Here is a 16,321-nt window from a genome sequence, read left to right on the forward strand (position 1 = left end):
CCCTCCTTCAAGGCTACTCTGACTGAGCTGGTTCGACCAATCGACATGCAGATTAAAATCTCCCGTGATAATGGCCGTACCATTTTAACAGGCATTTCCTTGTTTATTGCCCATCCCGATGTGATGTTATTACTTGGTGGCCAATAGACACCTATCAGTGACATCTTCTACTTGGAATTCCTAATTTCCACCCAAATGGATTCAACCTCATGCTCCATAGATCCTGTATCAGCTCTCAGCACCGCCCTGATGTTGTCCTTGAATGTCAGAGCTACACCACCTCCCTTTCATTCCTGTCTGTCCTTCCAAATAGTCTGGCACCCCCTGGATATTTAATTCCCAGTCCTGACCATTCTGTAACCATGTCTCTGTAATGGCTACCAAATCATATTCGTTAATGATGATTTGTGCTGTTAACTCATCGACCTTGTTCCGAGTGCTACGAGCATTCAGCTAAAGTGCCTTTATGCCAGCTTTCTTACCCTCATGATTCACAACTTCTCTAATAGCTCCTGAGGGTTATCCTTCATTTTTGCATCTTTCATAGTCTGCCTTGACCTTAAACCCTCCTGTACACATGCTAACCTGCGGCTTTCCCTTTCCCTTCCCCCCGACTCACAAGTTTAAAGTCCAAGTGAGCACCCTATTTATCCTTTATACAAAAAGGGCATGGAGGTAACAGAGAAAATGCAAAGATGAAATTAAAATAATATCAGCATGAATTAAACTCAGATTGGCTTGGGCTCATCTATCTCCAGAAAAAATATTGTTCCATGAATTCACACAAAACCGAGAGCTTAGATTTTCTCTGCTTTTTATAAGCAGCCGATTGCTAACCAAACACTCCTGGTCTGGAAATTGCACAAATTAAACTTTTCTACTGAGGTAGCTGCATTTCCTCCCAACCATTACATACACCTTTTCCAGGGCAAAGACTATATTTGTTTCTTTCTCCAAATTGCCAGCTAACATTTAATGTTTGGGTTTCTGAAGTTAAAATGAATCCCTGGTCATCCTGAACCAAAAATAAATGAACGCCACTCAGTGTTGATGTCACACATTGTACACCATCACAGTAAAAACATTCTTCCATTAACACTGTGGGTGCTCCCTACATTCTTACACAGATTGGTTTGAGTCACTGTCTCAGACATAATTACTTTTGTACAAAGCCTTCAAGAAGGTAAACAACTACATATGCCACTATTTTAAAATCCAAACTCTATAAGTGACATTGATATTTACAGGAAGGAGCAGGCTGAGGGGGGAGTCAATGGACTTCCTCCAAATCCATCTTCCTTTATCTTTCATCCAAGTATATCAATGGGTGCCCCTTCATCTCCCCCGTCACCACCTTGAATGGGAGACCCATCCAGACCATGTGACAGTCAGGCACACTCACCATGTGACCACCCTCCGGACATTCCACTGGATCGCTACCTATCCCACTGAAAGCTGCCAGCCAATCAGACACACCAGTGACTGTGAGATACGGCATCCCCCACAGGCCACATGTGGCCTTTGGTCTGGGGAGGGGTGGGGTGGGGGTGGGGTGCGGGGAGGCAGCCATGGCCGATAATGTCCAGGAGAGGGAATATTCCCTGGGAGGGGGGTGGAGGATTGAAGGTGGGCAGAAGGCGGAGAAGAACCCAATCACCCCACCAGACTGAGACAGATCGAGGCTTCGTTTCCTCACCCAAACAGGTAGGCCGCTCTGTTTACCAATCAGGAAGGTACCAGGTTTCTCACCTGCCAGGGTGTAGAGGAGGGGATCAGTGTGGGGCAGTGGTGGATCAGTCAGGGTCAGGGTGTGGGGGGAGGGGGGGATCAGTCTGGTCAGGGTGTGGGGGAATGGGGCTCAATCAAGATCAGGATGTAGGGGAGGGGAGGTTCAGTCTGGGTCAGGGTGTGGGGGAAGGGGTCAATCAGGGCCAGGGTGTGGGGGAGGGGCTCAATCAGGGCCAGGGTGTGGGGGGGGGGGGGGAATCAGTCTGGTCAGGGTGTGGGGGAAGGGCTTAATCAGGGCCAGGGTGTGGGGGAGGGGCTCAATCAGGGCCAGGGTGTGGGGGGGTGGGGGGAATCAGTCTGGTCAGGGTGTGGGGGAAGGGCTCAATCAGGGCCAGGGTGTGGGGGAGGGGAGGATCAGTCTGGGTCAGGGTGTGGGGGAAGGGCTCAATCAGGGCCAGAGTGTGGGGGAGGAGAGGTTCAGTCTGGGTCAGGGTGTGGGGGAGGGGAGGTTCAGTCTGGGTCAGGGTGTGGGGGAGGGGAGGTTCAGTCTGGTCAGGGTGTGGGGGGAAGGGCTCAATCAGGGCCAGTGTGTGGGGGAGGGGAGGATCAGTCTGGGTCAGGGTGTGGGGGAGGGGAGGTTCAGTCTGGGTCAGGGTGTGGGGGAAGGGCTCAATCAGGGCCAGGGTGTGGGGGAGGGGAGGATCAGTCGGGGTCAGGGTGTGGGGGAGGGGAGGTTCAGTCTGGGTCAGGGTGTGGGGGAAGGGCTCAATCAGGGCCAGGGTGTGGGGGAGGGGAGGATCAGTCTGGGTCAGGGTGTGGGGAAGGGCTCAATCAGGGTCAGGGTGTGGGGGAGGGGAGGGGAGGGTCAGTCTGGGCGGGGTGTGGGGGAGGTGTGGTTAAAGTGACCCTCCTGCATTTGCTGAGTGATCACTCAGGAAGTCCTGATGGGAGGGTGGGGGGGTGAGGCAGTGAGGTAGTGGGTTGGGGGGGGTGAGGCTGTGGGGGTGAAGGGGGGGATGGGTGTGGGGGTGAGGCTATGGGGGGGATTGGGGGATGGGTGTGGGGGATGGGGATGATGGGGGGGGTTAGGGGATTATGGGGTGTGGGAGTGAGGTGGAGATGGGGTTAGCACGTGATCCTGCCACACGTGACGCTTCAACCAAGGGAAGGTGCTGCCTCATGCAGGAGAAACCCCCACCGAGGGGCCACGGAGGTCGGCACAAACAGCCCGGCCAAGAGTTTGGGACGTACGGCTCGGTCCAGAGAGGGACGAGAATGTGGAAATCATCCAGGGCACGGTGTGAGGGGGGGGGGGGGGGGGGGGCTTGTGGGGGAGGAGAGACAGTGGGAGGACTCTCAGCACAGGCATGGACCAGATGGGCTGAACGGCCTGTCGCTGTCCTGTCAGTACCATATCATCTCATTGCTGTTCATTCCATTGCCCTCAGAGCGTTAACCCAAGTGGGGAGGAGACTGTTTCGAAAAACCCACTCCCTCTCCACCCCACCACACACCACCCGAACCCAAATGGCAGAGAATAATCCAACACTCAACACAAGACAAGAAAGACAAGGTTTAAGAACTTACTTGGCCATAGCAGACAGAGCTGTTTTCCCCCAATTGACTAGCTTCTAGTCAGAGTAACAGATGACTAGGACTGACATGACGTGACATCATAAATAGGAACATTACATCCAGGCCCAAGGTAATGACTCATTAATTCACCCTCCTTTAACCATTGCCTGACACTGCACAGCGGCAGACTTGCTTTCCCGATTCCAATTCCCAGGTTCTCGGGATCTCGCGGGGATTTCCTCAGGACCTTTTCCCGAATCCTCGGCTGAAAGGGAACGTATTATGCCCAAAGTTTGGCCGGACGACCTTAGCAGAGAAAGGAAGCCATCTCACCTCTTCATCTCCAGGACAGGACTGTGCTGTGCTCCCATGTCAGAGAGAGGCGGCAGTGACATGAGAAGACAGCGGGAGACCCTTCTGGTAGAGAAAGGACAACATCGACAGAGGGCTGGAAGAGGGGGCCCACCGAATTCTCTCTGAAGATCTACCAGAGATTAAAGTAGTCGAGCTCATCCTCTCGTTTCCTGCATATATTTCACCCATTCCAGTGCCTACAGTCACACTCAAACCAGGAATTGACTGATCGCCTTCTTCCCACAGCAGAGAGATGGGAATCTCTTTCGGAATCATGAGCAGACTGCAGAGACCCAACAGGGAGAAGCTGTCACTTCTTAAAAGGAACGAGAATGTAAAATTTGAACAGGTGATGTGAGAAAGAATCCTTGTCACTCAGCGAGGAGTTAGGGCGTGGGAATGCACTGCCTGGAAACATGGTGGGGGCTGGTTCAATTGGGGCATTCAAGAGGGGCATTGGATGGGCTCTGTTTTTGTAGAAATGGTGTGCAGGGACAAGGGGAAAAGGCAGGAGATTGGCACGAGGTGTTAGAACGGTTGCAGATATGATAGGCCAAATGGCCTCTTTCTGTACCATAACAATTGTGTGATTTTTCTCTCTGGTGTGCAGATTGGACGGGTCTGGATCTGCTCCTCATCCTGCACCATCCCTATCCTCCCTTGCCTTTCTCCAAGGTGGTCTGGGAATGTGGGCAGGAGATGGTTGGGGGCAGAGTTGTCCTAATGTGCTTCCGAGCACCATCTGGTGACAGGAAGCCCACACCAAGAGGTGAAAGCTCTGAAGCTGCAGCACGTTCCCATTTGTTCCCCCACCTTATAATCATTGGTGCTTGCAAGGGTCAAAGGTTTTACACAGAGGGTGGTTTGTGTGTGGAATGAGCTTCCTGAGGAAGTGGGGGATGTGGGTACGGTTACAACGTTTAAAAGACATTTGGACAGGTACACGAAGAGGAAAGGTTTGGAGAGATATGGGCCAGGAGCAGGCAGGTGGGACTAGATTAGTTTGGGATTCTGTTCAGTATGGACTAGTTGGGCCGAAGGCGCTGTATGACTCTCAGACTCTATCCCAGATGAATCTGGCCCTGATGGATGGTTATTTTCTCGTATTTTAGCAAACAAGATGGTCAGTCAGTGAAAACAATCACACTAGATGGCAGGGTTTCTCCAACAGCAGAAGAATATACAACAGAAAGAAACAAAGATAAACAAAACAAACTCTAAATAGAACACCGTTAGAACAAAATTGTAAAACACTCAGCACAGCAAGGTTTCACTCTAAAATAAAACAGCCGTGGTGATGATCCGAAACTGAAATGGCTGGAGAAACTCAGCAGGTCTGGCAGCATCTGTGGAGAGAGAAACAATTCAGGTCCAGTGACTCTTCAGAAAGTTTCACGGTGAGCTTTGCAGGCAGGTACCTCAGGTAAGACGGAGGGCAAGTGGAATTTTTGTTGCTGATGGAATAGGGTATAAACGTGGAGAAATATTGCTGCAACCGGATAAGCATTCCTGAGACCGTACCTGGAGTATTACGTACAGTTTGGGTCTCCTTACTTGAAGTGGAGTGTCGTTGTATTGGAGACAGTTCAGGGGAGACTCACGAGATTGATTCCAGAGGTGAGGGGTTTAGAACATAAGAACCAGGGGCAGGCGTAGGTCATTCAGCCCTTCGAGCCTGCTCAACCATTCTATAAGATCATGGTTGTTCTTTTCATGGCCTCAGCACCACTTACCCACCCTTTCACCATAACCCTTAATTAATTTACTGTTCGAACATCTATCTATCTTTGTTTTAAGAACATTCAAAGAGGTAGCTTCAACTGGGCAAAACAAGCACACTGGCAACTAAAATCAACAACACAGGAATGAGAGGGGATCTCACTGAAACATCCAGGATTCTCAAGGGGCTTGAGTGGGTCAATGCTGTGAGGATGTTTCCCCTCATGGGAGGGTCTAGGACCAGAGGGCACAGTCTCAGAATAAAGGGGCACCAATTTCAGACTGAGATGGGGAGGAATTTCTTCTCTCAGAGGGTTGTGAGCCTTTGGAACTCCTTGTCACAGAGAGCTGTGGGGACAGAGTCCGTGTGGATATTTAAGGCTGAGAGAGATTCTCCATCAGTCAGGGAATTAAGGGTTCTTAGAATCCTAGAATCCCAACCAGTGTGGAAGCAGGCCATTCGGCCCATCGGGTCCACACCAACCTGCTGAAGAGCAGCCCACCCAGACCTGTCCCTGTAACCCTGCATTTCCCATGGCTAACCCACATAGCCTACCCAACCCTGAACACTATGGTGCAATTTAGCCTGGCCAATCCACCCTGACCTGCGCATCTTTGGACTGTGGGAGGAAACCGGAGCACCCAGAGGAATGTGCAAACTCCACACAGACAATCACCCGAGGTGGGAATTGAACCCAGGTCCCTGGCGCTGTGAGGCAGCAGTGCTAACCACTGAGCCACCCACAGATAAAAAGCCAGAAAGTGGATGTGAGGAATGTCAGTGCAGGTTTGAGGGGCTGAATAGCCTATATTTGTTCCTATTTCTTCTGGTGGTGTCAGCCTGATCTCATACCAAGCTATTATTAGTAGCTGAAGAAGGGCTGATGGCTGGATGTGCAGGAGAGGGGGGAATACAACCACCAGGAAACAGGTAAATGAATGGGTGCAGCTCTGTAAAATGTGCATATCTGTCAGGTAGGCAGTAGTGAGGACTGCAGATGCTGGAGATCAGAGTCAAGAGAGTGGTGCTGGAAAAGCATAGCAGGTCAGGCAACATCCAAGGAGCAAGAAAATCAACGTTTTGGGCAAAAGCCCTTCATCAGGATCCCTGATGTCGTCGATATGTCTGTCAGGTGTTAGGTAAACCTAAACACGTTGTTAAGCCAGCCCCTTTGAAAATCCGCAGACCGGTTTCTGAAGAAACATTTAGTCAAGTGTTAGCAGATTGTGACAGACCCTGATGAAGGGCTCCTGCCCGAAACGTTGATTTTCCTGCTCCTGGAATGTTGCCTGACCTGCTGTGCTTTTCCAGCACCACTCTAGTATAGACTCTGATTTCCAGCATCTGCAGTCCTCCCTTTTGCTCTGTGTCAGACTCATGCCCACCCATGAGAGGCCGGTTACTGGTGTGTCCTTACAATGATGGATACCCCACCTGATTCTCAGATACTTCTCCTTCAAGGACAATTGCAGCTGAGGCACTAGTGGGAACTTTATCTCAGTCCTTTTGTAACCTGATGTTTAAAATTTTCCAGGATGCAGTCTGGGCATGAAACCATTGAAGTTATCTGCGTATAATCGGCAGACACACAGAACTTTGGAGAGATACCATCAGGATCTCAGGGCCATGTTTAAGGCCCATGGGTCACAGATACCCACAGGACTGAGGTAAAGGAGTTGATGTCTCTGTATCTGTGACCAGAAATTCCCTAAAGAAATCTACTGGCTTCATCCATTCAAATGGATTGATAACAATGAGCCTGGTGTTGCTCAGACGTTGTCACACTGCTGTGGGCTGGTCAGGTAGTAAACCTTCCCACCAGCTGACCCGTCAAATTCTCCCAATGCTGCTGGGAACCTTTCAACTTTATATTCACAGGATGTGAGTGTCACCAACTGAGCCAGTGTTGATTGCCTGCCCCTAGTTGCCCCTTGAGAAGGTGGGGGTGAGCTGCCTTCTTGACCCGCTGCAGTCCATGTGCTGTGGGTTGACCCACAATGCCCTTAGGGAGGGAATTCCAGGATTTTGACGCAGTGACAGTGAAGGAACGGCGATATATTTCCAAGTCAGTATGGGGAGTGTCTCGGAGGGGAACCTGCAGGGTGTGGTGTTCCCATGTATCTGCTGCCCCTTGTCCTCCTCGATGGAAGTGGTTTGGAAGATTTTATTGGATAAATACTCCTGATTGCAGCGACAAAATTGATTCTGTCACATGAACATTTCATGGCAATATCATCACAGGGAACATGGTAAGATAGTTGGACTGCAGCGGTTCAAGAAGGCAGCTCACCCCCACCTTCTCAAGGGGCAACTAGGGACGGGCAATAAATGCTGGGCCCAGCCAGTGATGAGTGGAAACAGGCTGGAGGGAAAATTACAGAGAATGACAGAGTGAGAAAGAGGTTGAAGGAGAGAGGGAGAGAGAGAGATGTTTCTGAACACAAATCTCCTCCAAATCAATTAAACATTACCTGGGGTCCCAGGCTTATGAATATGAATGTAATCTCATACAGGGGAGTAATTTTAAATATCTGACATATGAACAGTTCCTGTAGCTGCAAACAACTGCTTTCCATTGACCGTCAATGGACAGCTTGTGGACAGGAGGGAAGCAGTTCACAACCCAGGGAGACCGTGCTAGACCCCCACTGTGTTCCAATACTTAACAGAAAGGTAATGGAAAAATCAGGAAAGGTTCACAAATGAACACAGGCAGTCCCCACCTTACAAACAGGTTCCATTCCTCAGAATGTTTGTAAGTCAAGTTGTATGCAACTGGGAACACACACGATGTTATATGCAGTATACAACATTAAAACAGGAAGTGAGGGAAGCGCCCACACCTCCCCCCTCACTTCCCTCCAAGGCCCCAAGGGATCCTTCCATATCCATCAGAAATTCACCTGCACCTCCACACACATCATTTACTCCATCCGCTGCACCCGATGTGGCCTCCTCGATATTGGGGAGACAGGCCGCCTACTTGTGGAACGTTTCAGAGAACACCTCTGGGACACCTGGACCAACCAACCCAACCGCCCCATGGCTGAACACTTTAACTCCCCCTCCCACTCCGCCAAGGACATGCAGGTCCTTGGCCTTCTCCATCGCCAGACCATGGCAACACGACGGTTGGAGGAAGAGTGCCTCATCTTCTGCCTAAGAACCCTCCAACCACACAGGATGAATGTAGATTTCTCCAGCTTCCTCATTTCCCCCCCCCCACCCACCTTTTCTCAGTCCCAACCCTCGGACTCAGCACCGCCTTCTTGACCTGCAATCATCTTCCTGACCTCTCCACCCCCACCCTCTCTCCGGCCTATCACCCTCACCTTAACCTCATTCTACCTATCGCATTCCCAACACCCCTATCCCAAGTCCCTCCTCCTTACCTTTTATCTTAGCCTGCTTTGCACACCTTCCTCATTCCTGAAGAAGGGCTCATGCCTGAAACGTTGATTCTCCTGTTCCCTGGATGCTGCCTGACCTGCTGCGCTTTTCCAGCAACACACTTTCAGCTCTGATCTCCAGCATCTGCAGTCCTCACTTTCTCCTACTTCATTTACACAGGCACTAGCTTACCTATTGGAAGGATCATTTCTCAGAGCAGAGAGGGATGTTATTGAGAAAAGACGGGGAGATGCTGATGAAGAACTTAGAATCCCTTCGGCCCATCGAGAACATCCCGACCCTCTGAAGAGCACCCCGTATTGTTGAAGACGATGGAATCGGCTCTGGCTTCTTTTGAGCTTGTTGAACGTTATTTCAAGGGATGGTTGGACTGAGGCCTCACACTTTTCTACATGTTTCTCCTTCTAACACTGCAACCACTCACCAACAGCTCTTTGGACCTTGGTGTATCTGGGAATGTTTGGGTCTTGTCCTGCAAATCCACTCATTCCTTCTCCCATAAGCCTAAGAGGGTTCTGCCAGTTCCTGGACCGTGAATCGCTTCGAGTCGCTGATTCTGTTTTGTCTTCTCCATCTGGTGCTTCAGTCCCGACCGGGCCTTACTTATTGGCTCTTGGGATTCGAGCAACTCCTGACCATCTCCAAGTTGGAGTTGATTATCAAAGTCCATTGCTTTCTTCATCACTGCTTCAATAGTTTCTTCAAAACCAAGGAAGCCTTTAATAAATTGAGGGCAAAGTCTTTTCCAGTTTACATTCCTGTTGGCTTGCTTGACCTCATCCCTTCAATGTTCTTTACTGCTTGGTAGGTTTTATCGGGCGTACAAAATTCCTTTAAGTTTTTGACTCCTTCCGGTCGGGGGGAACATGTCCTATTTTTCGAATCAACCTGTTCAGTGACATTAAAGCGCCCCTCTGGAGCAGATGGAACTTGAACCCAGGTCTCCTGGTTCACGGGTAGGGACACTACCACTGTAGGCTGTGGCAGGCTTTAAAGAAAGCAATGACTCCCTGACCCCTAGGGCAGAGGTTGTGTTGGGTGGCATGCCCAGCTTTAATGTCAGGATGAAAATTGTCCCGGAAAGCCAGAATTCCAGGAGCATTATCTCGGATTAATACGATCCTAAAGGACACACTCAATGAGGCACAATGTCTCTCCAGCTCAGCACAAACCGATGCCAGGACCAGCCCTTCAAAAAGCTCAATCTCACCCAGGCCTTTTTCATGGGACTGCCACATGACTGGAAGGGAACACCTTCCAGATTCCGTTCAAATCCCTCGGGTCTTCAGCACCTTACATCAACATAGGCCGACGCTGGTAAACACCACAGCACTGCCACCAAGAAATAGGCAGGTACGCTCCCTGTCATTTTAATAACAAAAGCCATAGCCTAAAGGCCAGCAGCAGGCCATTCGGCCTATTCCAACACTCTGAACAACATCCTGCCCAATTGCAGTAACCCTGCATTTCTTGTGGCCAACCCACCCTAACCTGCTGATCTTTGGCCTGTGGGAGGAAACTGGAGCAAACCCACCCAGACACGGGGAGAACGTGCAAACTCCACACAGATAGTCGCCCGGGGCTAGAATTGAACCCGGGTCCCTGCCGCTGTGAGGCAGCAGTGCTAACCACTGAGCCACCGTGCCGCCCACTTTCCCCACCACACTTCACCTTTAGGTCTGCATACAGACAGATTGGTTCCTTTGTGAGTAAAGTTCCAGCCAACCAACAAACCACACTGAGACTGATCCTTAAACCAAACAACTAACTGGGTTTCTGGAATGAATCCGCTCCATGGTTTAATAATGACCATGGCCATCAGGGGCATGAGCCCTTCACATGTTCCAGAAGGTGCACTTTCACCTTTTAGAATTGTTCCAACTGTGGCCTGACTCTTTTCTGATGTTTGTCGAGTGTGGTGCTGGAAAATCACAGCTGGTCAGGCAGCATCTGAGGAGCAGCGAATAAGCCCAGTATCAGGAATGATGAAGAAGAACGTATGCTCAAAACGTCGATCCTCCTGCTCCTCGGACGTTGCCTGACCTGCTGTGCTTTTCCAGCACCACACCCTTGACTCTGATCTCCAGCATCTGCAGTCCTCACTTTCTCCTCTTTTCTGAGGTTTCTTGACCTTTTGCCTTTTCTTAGATTGCTCGATTATGTCAACTTTCAGCTCGGTTGTTTTATGTTTCATCAATGCTCTCTGACATTGGGTGTGAGTCTGGGCAGCTTGATAGCTGTTGTACATAACAGCAACGTGAAACCATCTGTATATAAAACATCGCCATATAGTTCACACGCACCATTCATCACCTCTCCGTTCCTCCAATCCTAAGCATGGACACAGTCACATGTCACGTCCTGTATCTAATGGGATCTCATTCATACATCCCAGCATTCTTAAGGCCTGTACATATGTTTGTAAGTATCAACATTCATTAGCTGGATGTCCATAAATCAGGGAGCACATGTATAAGAAATCTGTTGTGACGTTTACAAACTCATGAGGGGCATGGATAGGATAAATAGACAAAGTCTTTTCCCTGAGGTGAGGGAGTCCAGAACTAGAGGGCATAGGTTTAGGGTGAGAGGGGAAAGATATAAAAGAGACCTATGGGGCAATCTTTTCACGCAGAGGGTGGTACGTGTATGGAATGAGCTGCCAGAGGATGTGGTGGAGGCTGGTACAATTACAACATTTAAAAGGCATCTGGATGGGTATATGAATAGGAAGGGTGTGGAGGGATATGAGCCGGGTGCTGGAACTAGAATAGGTTGGGATATCTGGTTGGAATGGACGGGTTGGACCGAAGGGTCTGTTTCTGTGCTGTACATCTCTATGACTCTATGTACCTGTAGTGATGGCACCTCAGAGCTGGACATGATGTAGATGTAGGAAACTTGAATGATAGAGGATCTTAGAGAAACACAGGGAATAGATCAGATAGAAGCAGGGAGGATGTTTCCACTGGTGGGTGAAACTAGAACTAGGTAGCATAGTCTCAATCTAAGGGGGAGCAGGTTTCAGACGGAGTTCAGAAGGAATTAAGGCAGGGCTGAGGAACTGAATAATTACTTTGAGTCAGTCTTCATGGCGGAAGACACAAGAAGAATGGCAAAACTGAGCAAAGTCAGCATGGTTTCGTCAAGGGTGGTCAGGCCTGACAAACCTTCTTGTATTCTTTAAGGAGATAGTTAGTCTAAGGAGAGCCAGTGGACATTATCTACCCGGACTTCAAGAAGGACTTTGATAAGGTGCTGCTCAGGAGGCTGCTGAGTAAGATAAGGGCCCACGTTGTTAGAGGCAAGGTGCTGAAGGGTCTGTTTCTGTGCTGTATGACTCTATGACTCACATCCAAGACTGAAATCCAGCTTGATGGACCATATCTTTGTTGGAGAATCTAGTGAAACACAGTCACATGAGTTGCAGTTTCCTTTCACGACAGGACAGAAGTTTAGGACACAAAAGATGAAAACAAAATAAAACAAAAATGAACCATATGAATACAAAATACAGTTAGAAAAAAAATCTTAAAACACCCAGCAAAACAGAGTTTCAATCTAATTCCCAATGTCATCACTTTACAGTGATTGCAATCCAGAGAAATTACAACAATCCATTCAAAACCATTCAGTCGATGAATGGTTTTGAATGGATCCCCTGATCTTTCCTGTCAACTGTGAAGTCTTCTTACACAATGCTCATAAAACGTAGAGCTTAGACTTTCTCTGCTTTTTGATGACCAGTAGATTACTAACCAAATGCTTCTGATCTGGAAGTTGCACAAACTAAACTCTTGTTGTGAAACTTGAAAGGGTTCAGAAAAGATTTACAAGGATGTTGCCAGGGTTGGAGGATCTGAGCTACAGGGAGAGGCTGAACAGGCTGGGGCTGTTTTCCCTGGAGCGTCGGAGGCTGAGGGGTGATCTTATAAAGGTTTACAAAATTATGAGGGGCATGGATAGGATAAATAGACAAAGTCTTTTCCCTGAGGTGGGGGAGTCCAGAACTAGAGGGCATAGGTTGAGGGTGAGAGGGGAAAGATATAAAAGAGACCTCAGGGGCAATCTTTTCACACAGAGGTGGTACGTGTATGGAATGAACTGCCAGAGGATGTGGTGGAGGCTGGTACAATTACAACATTTAAAAGGCATTTGGATGGGTATATGAATAGGAAGGGCTTGGAGGGATATGGGCCGGGTGCTGGCAGGTGGGACTAGATTGGGTTGGGATATCTGGTCGGCATGGACGGGTTGGACCGAAGGGTCTGTTTCCGTGCTGTACATCTCTATGACTCTATGATACTGAGATAACTGTGCTGTTGCTGAACTGTTGTATCCACCTTTTCCAGGACAAGAGACTATATTAACTTTTGTATCTAACCCCGTGCTGTCCCTGCTCTGTGAGAGTTTGATGGGGACAGCGTAGAGGGAGCTTTACTCTGTATCTAACCCCGTGCTGTCACTGTCCTGGGAGTGTTTGATGGGGACAGTGTAGAGGGAGCTTTACTCTGTATCTAACCCCGTGCTGTCACTGTCCTGGGAGTGTTTGATGGGGACAGTGTAGAGGGAGCTTTACTCTGTATCTAACCCCGTGCTGTCGCTGTTCTGGGAGTGTTTAGAACATAGAACATAGAACAGTACAGCACAGAACAGGCCCTTCAGCCCACGATGTTGTGCCGACCATTGATCCTCATGTAAGGTAAACCTAATGTACGAACCCTCAAATTTCTGTGACCATATGCATGTCCAGTAGTCTCTTAAATGTCCCCAATGACCTTGCTTCCACAACTGCTGCTGGCAACGCATTCCATGCTCTCACAACTCTGTGTGTAAAGAACCCGCCTCTGACATCCCCTCTATACTTTCCGCCAAACAGCTTAAAACTATGACCCCTCGTGTTAGCCATTTCTGCCCTGGGAAAAAGTCTCTGGCTATCGACTCTATCTATGCCTCTCATTACCTTGTACACCTCAATTAGGTCCCCTCTCCTCCTCCTTTTTTCCAATGAGAAATGTCTGAGCTCAGTCAACCTCTCCTTGTAAAATAAGCCCTCCAGTCCAGGCAGCATTCTGGACAATGTGGACAGTGTAGAGAGAGAGTTTTACTCTGTATCTAACGCTGTGCTGGGAGTGTTTGATGGGGACAGTGTAGAGAGAGCTTTACTCTGTATCTAACGCTGTGCTGTCGCTGTTCTGGGAGTGTTTGATGGGGACAGTGTAGAGAGAACTTTATTCTGTATCTAACTGTGTGCTGTCTCAGTCCTGGGAGTGTTCGGTTGGGACTGTGTAGTGGGAGCTTTACCCTGCTGTCCCTGTCCTGGGAGTGCCTGGTCTTTGAAATTACCAACCTTGGCATTCTCAATCCGAACTCCCCTCTGACACATGAACATATAAATTCCCTGGCAATGGAAAGTCAGCATTTTAAACACAACAGTGCTCTGAGCAGCTGCCAACAGCCCATCAGTGGAGACTGAAATGCAAAGTCATTGTGGAAAAATCAATACGGATCTATCTAAAGCTGCATTAATAAGCAGTTACTATAGATATGGAAGGGACGAGAGGATTACTTTACAATGCAGTCATCACTTGAGAAGTTGAATGTCATTTCCAGCAATCTCACTCAGTCATGAGCTTGGAACAGACTCAGTACAGGAATCTCAACACCGTACAGAAACAAGGGACTGCAACAGGATATGTTAGTTATCATGTACTAGGATTCAATTCCACTCAAATGATTTCCCAGCCCCTTGGCTAGGTGCTGGCTACACAGCGGGGATCTGCCAGGAAAGGAACCCTTTAATCAGATGAAAATGAAGGGAAAGTATTTTCCACTCTCCACTACAGAGTGGGCAGTGGGACATTAATCCCAATTGCCCCAACCTGCTGGATGAGCCTCTTGCTCGCTGATACAATCACTCAGCTGCATCGAGAACTCGCCTGCAAATCTGAAACAAAACACTTACATGTTCTTGGCCGGGTTGGAGTCAGACTGCCGACAGAGCAAGGAGCGTCGAAGAGTTTGTCCCATCCTCTGGGGCCGGGGCTCATGCTTTCTCCAGGAGCGGGTCTGGAATTCAAAACAGGAGCGTCTCTTTCTCCCTCTCCCACTCTCGATCCATCTCTGCCTTTATTCCCGGTACAGGCCGAGCAGCACAGACAGTGAAAGAAGCACGTCAGACTCTCGATCAACCGCCCTCCAACACCAGCAGTGAAGACAACAGACCCCTGAGGACAGAGATACAAACTCCCGATCAATCCTGATCTCACCCAGAGGAATTACTCAGAGAGCCCACGATTGGCAGAATTCACAACACTTTTTATAGAGGCACAATCTTGGACAGATATTATTTAGTAAATGTAAACATTCCAAGCTAATTATATAGCTAATTGATCTTTTTTCCATAACGGGAATTAATTGTATTGTTGTATTCGTCAACGACGTTTTTGCAGAAAACACCCTCTGACCCTCTGACCCTAAATGTTGGTCATTTAACTTCACCGTCCAGGAAATTCAGGACAACAATCTGTCCTCATTCCCTTAGAGACAGTACAGAGGGAGTGCCACACTGTTGGAGGGTCAGTGCTGAGGGAGTGGGCAGTGTCGGAGGGTCAGTGCTGAGGGAGTGGGCACTGTCAGAGGGTCAGGGCTGAGGGAGTGGGCACTGTCGGAGGGTCAGTGCTGAGGGAGCGCCTCACTGTCGAAGGGTCAGTCTGAGGGAGTGCCGCACTGTTGGAGGGTCAGTCTGAGGGAGCGCCGCACTGTCGGAGGATCAATGCTGAGGGAGTGGGCAGTGTCGGAGGGTCAGTGCTGAGGGAGTGGGCACTGTCAGAGGGTCAGTGCTGAGGGAGTGGGCAGTGTCGGAGGGTCAGTGCTGAGGGAGCGCCGCGCTGTCAGAGGGTCAGTGCTGAGGGAGTGCCGCACTGTCGGAGGGTCAGTGCTGAGGGAGTGGGCACTGTCAGAGGGTCAGTGCTGAGGGAGTGCCGCACTGTCAGTGGGTCAGTGCTGAGGGAGTGGGCACTGTCAGAGGGTCAGTGCTGAGGGAGTGGGCACTGTCAGAGGGTCACTGCTGAGGGTGTGCCGCACTGTCAGAGGGTCAGTGCTGAGGGAGTGGGCACTGTCAGAGGGTCAGTGCTGAGGGAGTGCCGCACTGTCGGTGGGTCAGTGCTGAGGGAGTGGGCAGTGTCAGAGGGTCAGTGCTGAGGGAGTGCCGCACTGTCAGAGGGTCAGTGCTGAGGGAGTGGACAGTGTCGGAGGGTCAGTGCTAAGGAAGTGGGCACTGTCAGAGGGTCAGTGCTGAGGAAGTGGGCACTGTCGGAGGGTCTGTGCTGAGGGAGTGTGCACTGTCAGAGGGTCAGTGCTGAGGGAGTGGGCAGTGTCAGAGAGTCAGTGCTGAGGGAGTGGGCACTGTCAGAGGGTCAGTGCTGAGGGAGTGGGCAGTGTCAGAGGGTCAGTGCTGAGGGAGTGCCGCACTCTCAGAGGGTCAGTGCTGAGGGAATGGGCAGTGTCAGAGGGTCAGTGCTGAGGGAGTGC

The 16,321-nt window shown here is 49.8% G+C and overlaps 1 protein-coding gene across 1 annotated transcript in view; it reads right to left on the minus strand.

Moving 5' to 3' along the window:
* Nucleotides 1–14,917, minus strand: part of pde2a (phosphodiesterase 2A) — a 541,714-nt gene extending 526,797 nt beyond the window's left edge. The window contains exon 1 of the mRNA XM_087988442.1: nt 14,754–14,917. Within this exon, the coding sequence (XP_087844568.1) occupies nt 14,754–14,818 (65 nt within the window). The 5' untranslated portion in view covers nt 14,819–14,917. The remainder of the gene's footprint in view (nt 1–14,753) is intronic.
* Nucleotides 14,918–16,321: the final 1,404 nt, after the last annotated feature.

The sequence above is a fragment of the Chiloscyllium plagiosum genome, unplaced genomic scaffold (genome assembly GCF_037043375.1).
Source record: "Chiloscyllium plagiosum isolate Xiang-an unplaced genomic scaffold, Cpla_swu_hap1 HiC_scaffold_6, whole genome shotgun sequence".
Taxonomy (NCBI): Eukaryota; Metazoa; Chordata; class Chondrichthyes; order Orectolobiformes; family Hemiscylliidae; genus Chiloscyllium; species Chiloscyllium plagiosum.